Source organism: Solenopsis invicta, chromosome 7 (assembly GCF_016802725.1).
Source record: "Solenopsis invicta isolate M01_SB chromosome 7, UNIL_Sinv_3.0, whole genome shotgun sequence".
In the NCBI taxonomy this organism is placed as follows: Eukaryota; Metazoa; Arthropoda; class Insecta; order Hymenoptera; family Formicidae; genus Solenopsis; species Solenopsis invicta.
Genome location: NC_052670.1, coordinates 16,097,701 through 16,118,285, shown reverse-complemented (window position 1 = coordinate 16,118,285; position 20,585 = coordinate 16,097,701). Strand labels below are relative to the sequence as shown.

General features: G+C 31.0%; 1 protein-coding gene across 1 annotated transcript; it reads left to right on the top strand.

The window, feature by feature from the left end:
* The first annotated feature begins 13,657 nt into the window (after positions 1-13,657).
* LOC113004777 lies at positions 13,658-20,151 on the top strand. The gene is made up of 3 exons (XM_026139083.2): positions 13,658-14,059; positions 17,120-17,337; positions 19,792-20,151. Exons 2-3 carry the CDS (start codon positions 17,136-17,138, stop codon positions 20,106-20,108), a joined length of 519 nt encoding a protein of 172 aa, XP_025994868.1. The 5' UTR covers positions 13,658-14,059; positions 17,120-17,135; the 3' UTR covers positions 20,109-20,151.
* Positions 20,152-20,585: the final 434 nt, after the last annotated feature.

Below are 20,585 nucleotides of genomic sequence, written 5' to 3'. Positions count from 1 at the left end.
TTTAGAAAATATTTATTTTACAAAAAAATGTGTCAAATAAAAAAATAAGCTCGTAATAAGCTTTATAAAAAAGTCATATACATATTTTAACTATTTTCTAATTAGCTTCATTTTTTGTTTGACATATTTTTTTTGTAAAATGAATATTTTTTGAAATAATAAAAAAAAACTGTTTTTTTTTTACCAAGTATATCTCGAAAACTGTACGAGAGCGCCGATTTTAATTTATATGAAAAAGTTGTTTAGTATCCTTGCCTCTATACATACATCAAGGTCAAGGTCAGAGGCTGCTCTCCTTTTCTAGAGTTTTATCCATTCTCTTACTATACAGGGTGATTATTAATAAATGTCCCCACTTTTTACCATAGGAGTACGTATTTGTAATTTCTAATATAATAATATGTTAGAAATACGTATCCGTGGGTAAATCATGCACTTATGGTAAAAAGTGGGGACATTCATTAATAATCACCCTGTATGTGGGCAATATAGACAGCACTATTGTCTTGAACTAACAGAAATGCATATTTTCTGCATATTTTCTTTAGTGTATATTCTGCAAACGCTGAGAAGCAACACGTTCTCTATTCACGTATTTTAAAGCACCCATATGCGGCGACAGTTCAATTAATTCTCCCGAACAATGAGCACTTATCCATCTCCACATAGTACAAGTGATGCGCCCACTTCTTCCGTAAGGAACTACATACCTTGAGTCGAGGCGATAATTTTCCGGTCTCCACACTTGTAAATGACGATCATCCGCCGAACAAAATACTTTTTCATTAGTCCAGATATGTTTTGTCCCAATTTTCAAGTATAGTCGTGTTTAATTTATGCAGCACAAAAGTTACACGGTCATCGCGATGTTTTCTCGTTAGAGGAATTTTACACGCGGCACGATACCAATGCACGTTCGCTTTGTGTAAACGCCTTCGCGCTATCCAATTAAATATCTGTAAATCAATTTGATTTACAGAATGCGATACTGGAAGAAAAGGATTAGAATCTATCTGATTGATTAAGGCTACATTTTCTTCAGCAATCGTTAATTGCGGTCTACTCATTGTGTTTCCGTCATACCTTCTTCTCCTTTCTCTTGATATCGCTTGATCTATTTTTCACGGTTCGCTCACCGCACGAAATACGACGTGCGATTTTTTGTACGCTGTTTCCATCTTCCCACATTCCAATTATGCGGTCACGTTGAAATATGCTTGCCAAGGTTGCACGAGAACGCTAGACGAGAATACTAGACGAGAAGTCAAAATATATGAATAGATCAGCAATTATATTTTGTTTAAATTCTTTTCTTATGCTAGTAAGAGAGTCAAAACTATTATTCATGTTTATTATATATGTTTTATTTGAATAAGCGTACGCGGAGCGTCATCGACTCACCGTCGGTAAATCAATCTGTAAATCGATAAGTCTCTTTGTTTTACCCGCATGATTTACTGCACTGCACTGTACTTTGTATTGCTAAACATTTTATAGAAAAATTTTTAAATTGTCATTATTGTAGCCAGTGAACATATTTTACCTTTTGTAATAAAGACATTAAATTTTTTCATAAATTTAAAAATTTAGTTTGAGGGCCAAAGACCCTCGAGGAATCAATAAACGTATGTACTCTTTACTTACTTTTAGAAAATTATCCTTATCTATTTCTTGCCCTAAGAGAAAGACAGCAAGGGAAAAAAATGTTAATTGTAGAATAACGATAACAGTACAAATACTATGATTTCAAATTATTTAAAGTATTTTGCACTAACATACAATTTTAAATAAGAAGGCCTATTCGGTCATAGCTAGATCTTAGTGCTTTATATATACGTGTGATTTTATATACTTTCTCAGACTCGACCAAACTGCGCACCGTTACTTTCGGTTATATAACACAGTTATGATTGAATAAGAGTTAGTAATATCACTTTTATTAAATTAAAATTAATTTAATAATACTTGATGCTTACTAGCATCTTTTTTCAGGGGAGGGGGAGGGTTAATATAGATGCTAGTAAGCATCAAGTATTATTAAATTAATTTTAATTTAATAAAAGTGATATTACTAACTCTTATTCGATCATAACTGTGTTATATGACCAAAAGTAACGGCGCGCAGTTTGGTTGAGTCTGAGAAAATATATAAAATCACACGTATATATAAAGCACTAAGATCTAGCTATGACCGAATAAGCCTTCTTATTTGAAATTGTATGTTACATGTATCGGTCGAATATCTCTCTATTTTGCACTAATTTTATATAGACAAGAAATACAGACAATTTATATTACACAAATTATACAATATGTAACAAAACAAGGAAAAATAAAATTACTTTGAAATATTGTTTTATACAAAAACAATTCCCATTTATCTAATATATCGATAGTCCACTGGTCTACTATGATTTGCACACAGGTAAAGAATATGAAGCGCGTTCTGTTAGTTATAACCAGTTATAACTATAAGAATTGTATGTGAGAAGTGTAGATAAGCTTATGTCAACAGCAATTTTCAATGTAATATTTATTCTTATAATTATAACAGAACTATGGTTTTACAATCATTTTATATGCATATGGGCAAAGAATAATATTATATACTGTTGTGATATCCTGATCTTTCCGTATGTTATTTACTGCGCACGTATATATTACTACAATCTCATATCATCGATAGATCTTTTCAAAAACAGAATATAAAAAATGCTCTGTAGGGGAAGTGGGGCAAGAAAGGGTAGGGAGGTAAAACGGTGTATTGCCTGTATCGCGCGATTCAAATGCAGAAATCACAATTGAGCATACGTGTTAGATGCGACTCCTTGATCATTAAAAGTTACCTACGAGTCAGCAAAATAGACAGCTGCGTTATTGAGATATATTATAATTTATACTTTTCTGCGATTTTCTTACACTACAAGAAGATATAACAGAAAGAAAACAGGTAGAGGCAAAAAAAAGAAAAGAAAAGAGCAAGAAAAATATGAAATAAAATTATATAAGAGCCAAAGAAACGTATGAGATAAAAATTAAGCTGAAAACGTATAGGTATTCTAGCTTGTCCGCGAGAATACCCATCTTATCCCACCCGGGCAAGATGGGGAGCAATGCCTCTAGCTTGTAGTTTTTATTAAATAAAATTTATAATACTTTGAAATTTTATTTTAATGATAAATATATTGAAAGACAAATGTCCAAAGAGTATTATAAAAATAAAGATGACTCGTTAATTATGAAAATCTAGCTTTTATTCATTTTCAAAGCTTAACTACCCTGTCTTACTCCCACCTTCCCCTATTAGCAAATTATCGGATCACACTTATTTTTTATTTAAATCGTCAGAACTCTGCTGTATATGTAGATATCAAACTCTTTCTTCACTTATATTCAAGCAATGCACGAACAGACACAACACAGAACAAGTGAAAAACGTGTGCACATTAGATTATTCGAGAAAACAGTGAGCATCGCGGAACAAATTCCTATCGCGACGCGCTGATTGCTGCTCGCACCATAAATCTGAGCTAGTTTAACTAATTGTCTCATCAACTTAGTCGATAAAGCTATTGCAACTAAGAAGTTGTCTAGTGCAACCAATTATTTAATACCTTTGAAAGTTAGTTCGTTAGCCTAGTCAAACTCATATACTGGCATTGCGATTTGCTATCTTAATAGTGTAAATGATTATTACAGCAAACTTTTATGCAGCTAATAAAAAAGATTGGCCATTGCGGCAAATCTTTTTTTTTCAGTGTATTAAACAATTTTTTTATTGTAGTGTTAATTTTGTTAAAGATTACGTTTCAATGGCCGTTGTCAATTAAAATATTTAAACAAAATTCTATATTTTTTTGTGATATTATGGATTTGATAATAAAACTGCCCAATCCACCATGCTGTAAATAGTTCTTCTTTTTTGACATATCGGATGGTGTGAATAATAAGACAAATATTTTCCTGAAAAGATGTCTTTATGAAACCAATCAATATTTATAGTATTTTCCATGACTTTGATTGAAGTGTCTAAAAAATTGAGGCTGCGTTTCTTTTCAAGCTTGATTGTGAATTGCAACTGATTGTGGTATTCGTTAACGTTAAATTCATTTAAAATATTTTCTATTGCTTCAGCGGGTACCGCAATATCGTCTACATAATGTACGTAAAACAATAAATTAATTTTTATGTCACTCAAAACTTTAAACTCTATGTCCTGCATCACTATATCCACTATCACCGGTGATAGCGGTGAGCCCATGAGAACCCTATAAATTTGTTTATAAATATTATTGTTAAAAGTAAAATATATTAACGTTAAAACAAATTGTACTGCTGCAATAAACTCGTCTCTCGGAATATTGGTATCTTTTAAGTTGAGTTCTCAAAAGTTGAGCTTTTGTTCGTTAACAATTTACAGAGTTCGAAACTATTATCGACGTGATCCAATACCTGTGGAATACTGTCCGATATTATATGTTTTGTAATAAAGCTATTAGTGGATAAAGGAGCTGTTCCTACTGAAAACATAATAATTCTTAATGAAGTGTTAAGTTATAGCACATGAAATGCATAACACTGCACAAGCATAACATAAAACCAATAGACCAATAAGAATCTTGTGTAAATCAATATGGCGACTTTATGCTATGATGTTCATTGACTCATCGGTCTTATGTTACGTTTATGTTTTGTTATGCATTTCATGTGCTATAAGCTTTAGGCTTATATATCTTAGGTAGCCCATAAGTCTTTGATAACGAACAATCGCTCCCCCAGAAAGAGTAAAATTTCTGTTTGAAAATGTATTTATTAGAATGCCATTTTTAACAAGCAGATCGTTTACGGTTTTTTTTTAATATAAGTGACGGGTCTCTTTATAACAGGTAACTAAATAATTTTAAAATACTTAACAAAAATTACACGAAGAGAATTTTTTATTAAAATTTATTTTTAAAAATATGATAGTTGTGGGACGTGGGACAACTATAGATTTTGTTAAATTTTATAATTTTAGTTAAATTTCATAAAATTTTAAATAAATTTTTTACGCTCGTATTGTATACATATTAAATAGATTTAAGGCCAATAAACGAGCAATAGCGGTTGTCGTATATAAAATATTTATTCCGTTATGACTTCATAACGGAATAAATATTTTATATACGACAACCGCTATTGCTCGTTTATTGGCCTTAAATCTATTTAATATTCATAAAATTTTACTAAAATTCTAATAAAATTATTCGAAATTGACGATGTATCTCAACTAGCACGATTTTGAAGGTAAGAAAAAAAAATTCTCTGTGTATAGAAAGTGTTAAAAAATAAATAGAACAAATTTATTTTCTTTTATAATGCGCCTCTATCAAGAAAGCAAAAAATTTTACAATACAAATAATCCTAATAAGACCGGAAATTGTAATAACAAATTGATAATGAATACGGTATTGCCGGTCGAAAGCAGTTCTTAGTAATATTCAATAATATTTTTAAGTGAATTCTATAAACATTTACAAGATTGCCTCTAAACTGCGCACCACGTATTTGCCGGATTTAAAACACAGCTCTAAAGAAGAACCCTAATGTAATATCACAAAGTTAAATTTTGCTAATTAATTTAATAATTTATTTGATGTTTGTACAGAAGATAAATGACATATATTAGATACGATAGTGGCGAACTGCGTACGTGTTGCGTATTACGCGAATATGTAGCAATATAGCTCGTATCGGTTGTTATCATGGTGGTCTAGTGAACTTTAACCTATACTGGAATGATAACTGCCATGGTCAAGACTGAAGGATTCGTAATCCTCAGTCACGTTTCTTCAGGTTTATCAAATTGAAAATTAGCGATAATAATTGCGAATACCTCGCTGCATTTTAACGTTTTATTTATCTGTACGAAAAGCAATGTGTAAATGACCAATATGTACGTATTGCGACGAAAACAATTTTAGACGCGATGTATGTAAAATATGATATTTTTATTAGGGCTAGAATGAAAACCGAACACCCGCCATAGCGGATGTTCGGTTTTCATTTGACCGACCGTAGTATCTTTGATAATTTTTTTAAACGAAAGATAGTACATGTATATACTAGTCGGGAGCATTGAGGTTACGATAAATTTTAGAAGGCGCAATACTTTTCTTTCGATAAATTTTAGAACGCGCAACAAAATTCAAAATGCGAATGCCTCCCCGTTCCGAGTTGCGCATGAAACGCATGGAACGCATTAGTGCTGCGCAGCACTTTGAAATCGTTTCGTTTTAACAATGCGCTTCATGCGCTTTAGTTATTCGATTGTCTATGCGGTCTGCGCGCTAATAAATTTGAAAATAGGTGCCGTATAAAACGTCAATTCTGAAATTTTAATAATTATAATCTTTTCAATATTTTTTGAACAAAAATGATGAAAGCGATAGTTCCGCATCGAGCGATAGTGAAAATGATCAAAATATTGAAGACATATCTCTAAGAGATATGCAGATATTAGTTTTTATATTAATGTTAAGTAAGTCACGCGAAGAAAAATTCGAAAAAATTACAAATTAGATACGCCGATCGCATTATTCCAAATTACACAAAAGAAATATTGTTCGTGTAATTGCTCTTCCATCGCAAAGATACACATACAAAAACGCAATAAACGAGTACAAATGTTCCATTAGCTGTCAAGCAAAAATAACGTCGTCGTCAATTGCCGTTCCAAATTACGCATGAAGCGCATTAATTGCATAAATGCATCAGACGCATCAACTGCTTTGAGTCGAAATTGATGCAGTCAATGGGGGGGATGCTACAAATTCAGGACAGTTAATACAATCTGGGGAATCCTTAGCGCTTTCAGTGTGCTTTCAATGCGCGCGCATTGGTTAAATCGGAACGACTTTCTATGCATTCTATGCGTAAAGGCGGAAGCACACACTTTTGCATAGCTGCATAACCATGTGCATAAGAAAATTGATTGGTCCATTAGCACATGCATAAGGAAATGGACCAATCAATTTCTTTATGCATATGGTTATGCAGCTATGCAAAAGTGTGTGCTAGAGCCTTAACTCGGAATGCAACCTCTGTCATGCGCTCATGCGCATAAATGACTACGATGTTAAATTTGCATATATAATAGGTGCGTCCCAAAATTCACTGCCAGTACTGCAAATCTATAGTTTACGTAACGTAAACTATATATTTTCAATAGTAATCAATAGCCAATATGTAACAAATTTAAACAAACACATTTCATGCATTTCTTATTTATTCATTATATTATAGGGGCAATCAAATGAAAACGAGACAGATGGAAAAATGCTCGTTATACAGTCTGCGTCGTTTTCATTTAATTGCCCCTTATAAATTTTGCGCGCGGCACATGACGCTCGTTTAAATTTGTTACATATTATATATAAAAAATTAACAGCATCATAGTCATTTATGCGCATGAGCGCGTGACAGGGATTCGCATCTTGAATTTCGTCGCGCATTCTGAAATTTATCAAAAAAAGAAGTGTCGCAACCTCAGTGTTTCCGCGTTACGGAATTGTTATTAGCGTTTGTATGTAATAATCATAATCGGTAACGTTTGCCGAATGTTTTAGTGCGCTCCTCCATTTCTTATTTCTCTCGTCGTCCGGAGCAAAGAGAAAAAAAGAAAACGTCGGAGAAATTATACTTGGCTAAACGTCAATCATTGCGGTAACACGCGCGGTGCTCGTGTCTCTCTTTTTTTTCTCCCCATAAATTCGTACTGCGTCAAAAATATTATGTTATTTCTTTCTTTTTTTTTCTTGTGATATCCTATGACTTTTAAAGCTGTGTCACGCTGATAAATACGAGATAAGTGGTAATAGGAAAGTTTTTTGAACGTCAAACGGAGACCCACATGATAGAAGCCAAGTAAATTACGACATATGCGAAGGAGCGTGTTCGCAGAAACTGGACTAAAAAGGACACGCAGTCATAAATATCTGATCAATAAATAATTTATTTTCGTTCTTTATCTCGAATGTCGTCACGATCATTCGGTCTGCATGTCTATCGCGTGTCTATCTAATAGCAGTAGATTATAATGTGCCAATCCATAAAAAATTAAATAAATCAAGTCTCATTAAAAATAAATTAAGAAAAGAATGAAATCAAAATTTTATACCAAAAAATAGGATATTTCTGGCACCTGCTTTCAAAAAGAAGAAAAAGATAAGTGCGACGTAATATAGTTTTGTACTCGACCAGACGAGCACACAAAACACTCGCGAAGGGAAGAATGAACGCACGACACGAAATGATTAGACACTCTTTTACAAAAAAGAACACTGACTTTAATCTAATAACTCTGTACAATAAAACCGCATCAGAATTATTCAAAATATCGTGACAGCTCCGCATCCCGAAACAGAACAAAAACCGGTCGAGCTTCTTTTATCAAATGAATCGATCTTTCTTCGGCCAGCTTCTCAAGCTCAGCCAAAATGCAGGCATAACAATAGAATCAGCAGTAGAAAAAAAACGCAATTATTCTAAAGTAAAATGTACAAGAGAAAGATTTTAAATAGAGTAAATTTTCAATAAACGGAAATGGATTCAAAATATTTAAAATAAATAGAAATGTATTTAAAAAATGATGAATTTTGATTTGGCAATGACCATACGAATCCATATCATTTTTCCAATTAAAGTTTAAGACTTCCTTGAATCTGTTTTAATTCATGAAGTGAGATTGAAATTACAAGATTTATATATTTTTTTTCATCCATTTTGGCAACTTTTGGCAAGTCTAATTTACTTGAATGTGATGTGATATAGAAATTTTGTTTGCGGATTTGTTTTCAATGACGAAAAATCTATAAGAATTGTATGGTTTGTAGTGTAAAAAGTTTTAGGTTATTATCCAATTCTAGTGAAAAATGATAATGCAATTGATAATAATTTGACATTAATTTAATGCCAAAATCATCAAAATATTATTTTGACATCGATTCAATAAATCATTTCTCACTGGGATATATCTAGACCAAATATTCTCTATACGAAATAAATTCAAAGGAATCAACTATGAATACCGGTTTTAGAAAATTATTTGCATAAGATAAACATTTCTCAAATGTTCAAATCTAAATATACTTTGTACGTTGAACAACGTACGTTTTTAAAACTTTTATATTTAGTCTATGGACGTTTGGACCAAATTGAAACCAAATCTGGTCGCTCAATGGATGTCATGTGTTGTCTGAGATAGGTAATAAGTCGAATAAAATTAGGTTTTAATTGTAATATATACTTATAAATAATATTACATATAACGATAACAAATATTTTGACCTACATCAGATCATCTTCAGCGTACGTAATGTAATATGTGTATATATATATAAAATTTATTCGCAAATATTAGTTATTGAGGTAGAATATTTAAATAAACTGTTTACCTCTGCTTTAGCCATTTCCAAATTGCGTACATTTCCAATGCACATACTTTTCCGGTTTTAATTTTTAATATTTATTTTGCTTAGGTTGGAAATTGTTAAAGCGGATATATATATACACACACATAATACAAGCTAAATAACAATAAATGTATATGCATAAACGATCAACCGATTAAAAATTAAATTTGTTCGCAAACATTAATTATCAAAGTAGAATATTTAAACAAACTGTCCATCTCCGCTTTAACCATTTCCAACCTAAGCAAAATAAATATTAAAAATTGAAACCGGAAAAGTATGTGCATTGGAAATGTACGCAGTTTGGAAATTGCTAAAGCAGAGGTGAACAGTTTGTTTAAATATTCTACCTCAATAACTAATATTTGCGAATAAATTTAATTTTTAACTGACCGTTTAATTGACTGTTTATATAGAGGAGAAGAGGATATAATGGCTGTTATGGCAATAATATGGCTACCCTATTATCTCCGTTATTATGTGATATATTTTTTAACAATTGCTTATGGAGTTATTCGTTTAGTAGCCCACTGTGTTTTAGTGATGCTAATATGCCAGTACATAAATAACTGACAATTGTTATAAGGCATTTTTACTTTTAAGTACTTCTAAACTTTTTCAAGGTCCACTTTTAACCTTTAATTACACATATTTCTTCATTATTTTTATACTTGAGTGTATTATCACACAAATGTACATACTTTCGAGTGTTTTTTTGTTATTTAGCTTTTTATTCTATTATACACATTTCTCGAGTTATACAAAATTAAAACAATAACATGAAATTTTATTAATATGGTTTTTTAAGCAAAATTTTTGTATCGAAATATTTCTTCGATAAATTCGATTGTCATTTTAGAAAGCGGTATCTAGAAACATTAGAGACATCATTTTATGCTTGTTGTTTAATGTTAAACTGGGATAAAATAATATTTCTGATAAAATTTCCAATGATATTTCTAAAGTTTCTGAACGCAGGAAAATTCCAAACAATGGAAAATTAAAAATATATAATATAATAACAAAATACTGTGTTTCTTTTAAATTGAACTAATTTTTATTAATTTATTTTTATAAATAGCCATAATACAACACTTTTTTCTTTCCACCGATTATGCAGTGCATTAGATTTTCATAAATCACATCCTATATAATAAATATTTTATTACTTTGAGTTTAGAATCTATCAAACAACAACATAAAGTTGTCAATAGATCAAATAAAAGCAAAAACAAATAAAGGTGTCAATAAATGTAAATATAATTGTTACTTGATATATACAATAATCATTAGACGTTTTGGGCTTACTTGTCCCTTTTTAACATAAAAACTTAAAAAATTTACATGATCAGATATAAAACGCGAACGCAGACGCAATTGCGTAAGTTGAATACGCGAACGCAAATTCAATGGAAACGCCGATGTAGAAACAATATATGACATCTTCAGAATTATATTTTCTCTCATAATTTGGAGATGTAATGAATCATTTAGATGAAAACAACAGCTTTGTAGTGACAATTATATATAGCGATATCGTAAAAGGCGTGTATAAATTATTTAATATTCTCTCCATGGTCAATATTTTCAGACTCTCTGAGCACACAATTGTCCCCGAGGAGAGATGTAACGGAATGGAGACAGGTCGACAACTGTGTGCTCAGTGAATCTTAAAATATTGACCATGGATAGGATATTAAATAATTTATACACCTTTCACAATAACGCTATATATAATTGTCACTACGAAGCTGTCGTTTCCATCTAAATGATTCATTACATCTCCAAATCATGAAAGAGAATGTAATTCTGAAGATGTCATATATTGTTTCTACATCGGCGTTCCTATTGAATTTGCGTTCGCGTATTTAATTTACTCTACTGTGCCTGCGTTCGTGTTTTATAACATGTAAATTTTTTTAAGTTTTTATGTTGACAAAGGGCAAGTAAGCCTAAAACGTCCAGTGATTATTGTATATACCATGTAACAATTATATTTTTCTTTATTGACACCTTTATTTGTTTTTGTTTTTATTTGACCTATTGACTTTATATTGTTTTTATATAAATAGAGCGTGAATTAATTTGTCGACTGTCAAACAACACTTTGACGAATATAATCGTTCAAATTTTAATAAAAAATATTAATTATAAACAAAATTATTCAATAAAATGAGAATGGGTGCCATATTACCCTCTTTTTCTCTAAATGATTATTGTTATTTTTTATAACTAAAGATAATGCTATAGCATTATCTTTATATATATTGCTTTACACTGAAGGTGACCCGTAAGTTGAAATATATGTTATCATTAGAGATTTGTTCGCGTCGCATGCTCCAAGAGCACTTGGATCACTTGGATCACTTTTATCACATTTAGTGATCCAAGTGCTCTTGGAGCATGCGACGCGAACAAATCTTATATATAGAATTGTTTACAATAAAACATTAAAAAACTTATTCAGCTCGTAGTTCATATTTAGTATTATTTTTAAATATTTGAGCCTTAATTATTGTTCAATATTTACTTTTCTTTTATTTTAACAGATAATTGTCCAGTGCACCTTGATGTAACATCTGAATTTCTAACATCTTTAAATCTGCTGGTTGAAATAAATTGTTCAGGCAAGCTGTTTAGTTTACTAATCCTTCTTACTAAATATTGTATGTGAGTCTACTTTATTTGATAAATTTTTAAAGATAAATAATATCAGTTGTCATTGTATCAGAAACAAAAATGTTGTCTGTCGAGCAATGTTAAAAATAATAATAAATAATAATTTATAAATTGGAAATAGGAAATGAAAATTTTTATAGTGGCAAACATAAAGTTTGATATAAAACAAGTTTGATGGCAGTCAATTGTAACGCAAAATCGACGGTTACAAAAATATTTTTTCCGTTAACGGACAAACACGTTCGCGACCCCATATCCACGCTTTGTTTGTAAGTGGCGTCTTTACATAGTCCCCAGAATGCCACGTGCGTTCAGATTCTTTATTCTATCAAAGTCACCCCATTGTAGCTCCGCTTACGCCCAGTCTACTTTATCTTCATCCGCCGGGTGAGAAGTCTGAACGCATCTCAGTAGCGGTTTTTAACTACTGTTATTACAACAGTTAGAGATCGGCGTAAAAAATTTACATTACACGACTGTCTCCAACTTGGCCTTACGAAAAAAAGCTACTGCCAGCTGTGTGGTTATTACGGATAGCTGTATAATTATTACAGGCTACTGTGTTATACTCACTGTCGATACTACTGCTTGTACAGTAGCTACTTTGTGCTGGATTAAACACCGAGGTAATGTGTGAATTTCAGATGAAAAGTGGAACGGTATTTTAATAAATAACGATACCAATGCATCCCCATTTGCAAGAAACGCAGCTAGATCCATGTTCGAAGAAGACGATCTAAAACGGAGCTCTATAACAAGAAAATCTTCAAATAAGGCAACAAAAAAGGAAACGAGAAAGATGTTAAATTCGACGAAGAGATTGTAACCATTCAAAGTTAGTATCTCTCTTTTATGTTTGTAAAGATTGATTTACTGTGAAGCTATCAAATATGTTTTTTTACCGTTACGTCCGGTGCGTAAAAACACACACGCAAATTGCGCCGTCCTCCACTTTAGCGGTTGCGCCAGCGACATTGATAGTGCCAGCGTTTTTTTTTCCAACAGAATTTTATTACTTTATTTCTCTTCTTCTTTTGCCGCGAAAATTAAAAGTTAGAATATTTGCCATTATCGATTTATAATAGTGCCGTTACTATTTTCTCTTTTTTTTATCCTTATATACATTCTCTGTTCCTTCATACGCGCAAGGTATGACGCATAAATATCTCGAAATATATAAAATTATCAAACGCGCTCGCATTAATATTTCAAGATTATTGTGTCGCGTTAAATAGAAGTAGTAATATTTTGTGTTACTATAAATAGCGCGATACAAATATTCACGCGCACGTACGCGTGGAATGCTGGTGTCTGTTCGCAAAAAGCTCGAGCGCTGGTGTTTATTCATAAAAACTGTTATACCTAAAACAGCGATTAGAGATAAAACTGCGCAGCATAGACATCAACCGAGTAAAGAATAAGTATAAGCATACTCCAAATTAACTCGTGTCAACGATCGTTCAACGACCGTCACGGTGGTGGTAGTGGTGGTGGTAGTGGAGGTGACGGCGGAAGGTTATCATGGTGGGGACGCACGTGTCGTCCCTTTCGTCATCTTTACATAAGCCGCTTTCCTTTTAAAAGACACAAATCGACACAAGTTAGCACACTCGAACTCAGAGAGTCGTCATAGTTAGTGGAACACTCAGACTCTCCTCGTGAGTAGAGTCGAAAAGTATCGATAGAGTTTGTATCAAACGGAAAGCGACGTGTGTCGCTTTGTGTCAAAAGTGTCGACTGTATCCTCTAAAAAGAAAGCAGCCATAATACATCTGAATAAATTCGAGCCTTCGTCTCGTGTACTTTACGAATATAACATAGTGATTACACGGAGCAATTTAGTCGATTTGCGACTATTCATCGGCGCGTGTAGATCAATAAAAAAGGAACGACGACGTTGAGTGACAGTTCATCTTGCACCGTGTTCCGTAAGTATGCACATATATGTATGTATATAATGTGCACATATAATTTTTTTTTTTTTTAGATTTATTTATCTTCATATTTATTTTTACATTTTTGTATATGTATTGACCATACAATATCAGCGATATACAATTGAGATATTTTACCATAGATTTAATGTTATTCGTCGTAGCAAAAATTCGTTAAAAATTTATCGTATCAACAAACTTGCATAAATTATTATGTAAATGAGGCATTTCAATCAAATGGAATTTGAATATTCTTTCATATAATATTATGACATTTTTGCATTTAATTGTAAGATATTTAATTCTTAATTATATATTCCTAAATCGCTCAGAACAGATAACATAAGTAACGCAAAAAAAAATTTTCTGAAAAACAAGTTGAAATATTTTGAATCATTAAACCATTAGATCAATAATATAATGAAAATATTATTTTTTAATGCGATTTTAGCGTATATTTATTTGTATATGTTCTATGTATCTTTAACAATGTAAAAATTATTGTTAAAAAATATATATTTATTTAAAAGATTATAAAATAATGACGAAGGAGCAAATATGACATTTAAGAAATTATTGACTTCTATTTTAGCATATTCGTACAATTAGTCAGAGAAGTAATGAGTTGAGTAACGCTATTACGTCATCCCTACTTTTTTTATAATAGCGATTTGGTGAGGACGTTATGCAACTTCTTATAAGGTCAGGGTTGGATTAATCATTTTTGACAAGCCACTTATTATGAAAAGAAGTTACGCAACGAGTTTACTAACGATTTATTTCTTTCATTAAGTAATAGTAAAAAGTTATTTGTCAAAATTTTGATTGTCCTAATCCAGACGTTGACATTAGCGTTATGAAAAATTAAACGTCTTTATTAATTTATTCGTTATTATAAATAAAAGTAAAGGGCAACTTGTTATTTATAATGCATTATTTCCCATCTTCCATGTCTTTAGTATATGTCTATTTAGAATATAAATTAAGTTATAGTGTTCGTAAAAAAGCAAGTTTTTTTTAGAAGCCTTCGTCATTATTTTATATCTTTTACCCAAATTAATACCTTTTTTAACAATTTTTATTTTACATATTCTTGAAAATACATATAATAAACTTGAAATCAATCCATCATGTTGTCTTTATAAAAAAAGTAGAAATAGTTTTAGTTTATTTGAAAGAGGAAATATTAGTTTAAGATCTATTTTTAATGCCAAAATATCTATGAATTAAAATTTGTGTAATATCAGGTAAAATGACTTGTTTTTGAAGTGCATTCTCGATTATAAGTAAGGAAAAGTTAATTTTGACAGAACTAGAAGAGGAAATATGTGGATTGAAAGACGTGAATACTCAAATATTAGAGAAGAAGAGGGTAATATGACACCCATTTTTATTTTATTGAATAACTTTGTTTATAATTAACATTTTCTATTGAAACTTGAACGATTACATTTATCAAAGTGTTGTTTGACAGGCTTAAAGTAATAAAATATTATTTAGGACGTGTCTTTATTTATAAAGTCTAATGCATTGCATAATCGGTGGCTGAAGAAAAAAAGTAGCTGTAATATGGCTATCCATAAAAATAATTTTAGAAAATTAGTTTAGTTTAAAATAAACACAATACTTTGTTACAAAATTACATATTATTAATTTTCCGTTGTTTAGAATTTTTTTGATTTAGAATTTTCCTGTGTTCAGAAACTTTAGAAATACTGTTAGAAATTTCATTAAAAATATTATTTTATTCCTGTTGAACATTAAACAACAAGAACAAAATAATGTCTCTATTGTTTCTAAACACCGCCTTTTAAAATGACAATCGATTTATCGAAGAAATATTTCAATATAAAAATTTCGCTTAAGAAACCATATTAACAAAATTCCACGTTATTGTTTTAACTTTGTATAACGCGAAATGTGTACAGCTGAATAAAAAGTTAAATAACAAAAAACACTTGAGTGTATGTACATGTAATAATACACTCGACTTTAGAATAACGAGAAAGTATATATAATTAAAAGTTAAAAGTGTACTTTGAAAAAGTTTAGAAGTGCTTAAAAGTAAAAATGCCTTATAATAATTGCCAGTTATTATGTATTGACATATTAGCATCACTAAAAAACGACGGGCTATTAAACGAATAACTCCATAAGCAATTGTTAGAATACGTTACCTAATAATGGAGATAATAGGGGTAGCCATATTTTCGACAGTAGCCATAATACCCTTTACTCTTCTAAAAATTAATTGTAAGTATCGGAAACTATTAGAATGATTATATGTACAATTGGAAACATATTTTTTGTTTTGTAAAGCTTCATAAATTGAAAATTCTTAAACCATTTAAAATGCATATCGGTATTTGAATCCGAATCCATTTGACTCGGAGATATTTTTTTCCGTACAACTAATAATTATTTAGTATTATCTACTAAAGCAAGAGATGCCTTTATCATGTAAAATTTACGATAATTTGTTATTTAGTCCTTAATAATAATTTTACCTAATCAGAAAATACTTACGACCCGAGCATTTTTTGTTTTTTATTTATGTCTTGTAAATTACTGATTGACTTGTATTTTTTAGTTTTTCTTTGAATAATATTTATGAGGCACATGAGACTCAAGAACGTGATTTGTATTCAACAATTTAAATAAAAAATGAGCCATACGGTCACAGTAAAATATTGGTATTGAAATAATATTTTGTATAATTTTACAATTTTCAATTCTTTCGAACTACGCGCTGAAATAAATTAGAAAAGTACGATTATCTTCAATTACTTATTTTCGTAACACGCAACGAGCTTACTCCGGTGTATTTATTATTCTTCATCGCTATTAAAACAAAAAAAGACATCTAAAAATTTCGTGATTTATTTAATTTGCATTTTAATACAAATTAAATTAATTACAAATTTGTTAGATCTCTTTTTCCTTTTTGTCATATACGAATATATCATTTTGATTGCAATGTTGATTGTTTTCTATGTCTTCATTAAACAACATTAAATAGCGTGGTAAACCGGTAATGCGAAATTCATTTTTCAGGATTCTTGCACCGAGAATGGTACCTGCAGCAAAGTTTCCATCTGCGGAAACTTCGCGCGCTCGTCGCCGACGCATTCAAAATGGTACGAAATGTGGGAGATATGCTTCGGAGCAGATGCCCCGAGCCAGGACACTTTCATGGCTCAGCGAAAATTATTCGTGGAAAGTCGGTATGTCCCCGGATGATTACCAAAGAATCGTCGTGCAATGTAGAAGAGGTAAAAAAAATGCATTTGATTACGAGATGTTATATTTTATTTCAAGCGATTATTATTTTAAATGGTTATTTTAAAGTTTCATCGAATTCTTGCGATTCAGAGTACGTATAATATTATGAAATTGATTGGAATAAATTCCGACCAGAATTGTTCAGTCATTCCCTAAATTTCTATTGTGTCTTCTAGGGGAAACAGAATAATTCCGAACGAAATCTGTTTCGAAAAGTTCCCTGGTACATGCCCTGGTCGTAACGCTTATCATAATTTTTGCGATAACATATAATACTGTTGTGCTCGTTTTTCGGCCGAGTTTGAGAAGCTTGCCGAAGGAAGATCGATCGATCGGACAAGAGAGGCGCGGGGCCGATTTTTGTTATCTTGTTCGAGACGCGGAGCTAACAGCTGACATTTAAATGATTCCGCTGATTATTTCGTTGCATTCAGCTTTTGAATTAAAGCTAGTTTCTTTTATAAAAAAGTGTTAAATTATTTTGTGTCGAGTGTTAAATCATTTTGTGTCGCGGGTCCGATCTTTCTTTTGCAAGTGACCTGTGTGCTTGCCTCTTCAAGTACCACGTCAATACATTTTCAATTCGAATCATAAACGCGATCGATTCTCGTTATAGAAGTCTTTCGTGTTACGTCGCACGTGATGAAAATTTTCGTAAGTTCTCTTGAAATTGGAAAAAAAAACTGAAAGATAAATATTAAATGCACGTTTAAAAAGGAGGGTGCATTTTAACATATAAATCTGTGTATCACTTTATAATTTTTTTAAAGTAAATTACTTTTTGCACATTTTGAATCATGTTAAATTTTGGAATACGTTTAAATGTTAAAAAAAAAGATTATAGTTCTCCGTTGTTAAAAACGGACGGGTAAGAAATAAAAAAAACTGTTTGAAAATTATGTTTAATTTGTTACCTAGAGTACCTTTGTGGCTTTGATTTCAAATAAACGAATTAAAAGAGAATAAATAATTATGAGAAATGTAAAATTGTGACGTCAAATATCAAGTAATAAAAAAAACTTTGTTTTTTAAGTTTGATGACACTTTTGTGAATTGCACCGTTATGATAAGTTTTATAGTTGTTAGGTTTAAACCTTACGTCATAACACATTTTCTAGCTTCAGTCCATCAGTCAATACACTGACATGTGCAAAATTTCTTGAAACTTTTTATTCTTACATGGAAACTGTCACGAATGTCCGGCGCCAATTTGATTCTTCTTGAAATATGTTGCTAAATACGAAAATTTAAAAGACCCCTAATAATCAAAGTTTTTTCAAATTTTATTATATATGATTGAATTTGAAAAAAAAACTTTTAATTTGGCCGAAAAACAATTTTTTTTACATTTAAAAAAAGCTTTGATTGCTGTAGATATTTTGTTGAAAACAAAAAAAATTTTTTTACAACATTAAAGTACTCTTAAAACTGTATAACTTTTGTTAAAAAAATTTTTTTTTATCTTTTTTACTTTCAACGATATTGGTCTCGAAAAAAAATACCATTTTTCTTCAAAGGAGTGTTTCACCTTAAACATGAAATTCCGCCCATATAAAAAATTACTCTGGTCTCTTAAATTTTTGTGTTTAACAACATATTTTAAAGAGAATCAAATTGGCGACGGACACCCGTGACAGTTTCCTTATTTGTATAAAAAACCATATTACCCAAACTTTTTTTTAGTTATCTGATAACATTGAAATCTTTAAAGTTTATTTACTGTAAAATTGTTTCTTTCCTTCTTTTTACGTTCCTTTTTCTTAGAGAATACAATTTCTATCAAACGTTTTTATTCTTTTTCAACCTCTTCAGGACTATAATTGATATAATCTGTTGGTTTTAAAAACTCATAATTAAAAAAAAAAATAAAAAACTGTTTTGTTAATAAAATTGTTTTTACTTTTATGTAAACACCTTTTTCTTGGGAAATGTTCTATTTTTTTAATAATTATTTTCAATCTCTTCAAATATGAACAGAGTATAATTTAATTCGGTGGTTTTAAAAGCTCGTAATTAAAAAAAACAGAATAAAAAAAATTTTTTTTATGAAATTGTTTTTTTTTATGTAACTTTTTCTTGGAAAATACTAGACTGTTTTTTACCTTTTTTTAATCTCTTGAGAAATAAACGAGCTATGATTTATTCTGTTGATTGTAAAAACTCATAATTAAAAAAAAAAAAATAATAATAAAAAGTCTGATTTAGATATTAATACAAAGATGTGAGAAAGAGGAATATAAGTTAGACAGATTTGCACTATGATCTTGCACTTGCATCCTGCCCCTTTCGACGTAAAGCAAAGCTTACTACAAACATTTTTCGCCCACGATTCCTCATAATCCTCATATCCAAATGATAAATCCCTCGATAAATACTAGCTTGAGAGATTTACCACTTCACGTTATTTCCGACGCGTTTCTAATTTTTCTCGATTGTTCCTACAGATCTATTGAGCATTATCATGCACCGCAACCGTGACCTTCAAAGTCATTTGAGTAATGTTTTGAGGGTGGAAACGCAAAGAATCCGTTTTGAGACGATTAATCCGGAAAATCAGCAGCAAGAGTCACAAGTGTCGTCACATTCGGAAGACTCGTCCTGCACAGAGAAGAAAGCCATCTCGACATCGCCCCTACGAATTATCGCCCCCCAACCTTATCGTGATGACGATAAGTTCGCAATAAGAGCTACCCTGGCGAAAATTCATGGCTGGATGGATCAAAGAAATGTAAATAAAGACACGGGAGTCTGTGCTGGTTGAAAAACAAGAAAAATAGTTTATCAATAAATGGCTTATTAATAAATGGTTTATTATTAAGATTGACATCCCTGATGAGGTACAATATCTTTTACAACCCGGCGATAGATTTGAACTACTTTTCACTAATAAACACAAAGAAAGAACTATTATAAAATTTATAAAACATCTAGAGAAGACTGTACGTACGTATATTATAGCGAAAATTTTAAGAATAAGATAAAAAACAAAGCGATAAATAGTATCAGTAAATTATCTTGCGTAGATGAAAAATTAAAAGACAATGAGGCAACGGTCATAAAAAGATTAAACTACACAAAAAGATTCGTGAGAAAGCATTCGGACATCCTCTTCACGCGGGCAAACGAAGGCAATTGTCGTGTTAAAATAAACAGCATTACATATATAGGAGAAGAGATGCTCTCTGACTAATCTATATACGACATTATTGACAAAGATCCGTCTAGAAGAATTACGAAC

What these genes read in the sequence shown, in the direction of transcription:
- LOC113004777 (XM_026139083.2), top strand. Translation starts at nt 17,136, where the DNA reads ATGGTACCTGCAGCAAAGTTTCCATCTGCGGAAACTTCGCGCGCTCGT. An exon ending in CGTCGTGCAATGTAGAAGAG is followed by an intron (nt 17,338 to 19,791) that starts GTAAAAAAAATG and finishes TTGTTCCTACAG; the next exon opens with ATCTATTGAGCATTATCATG.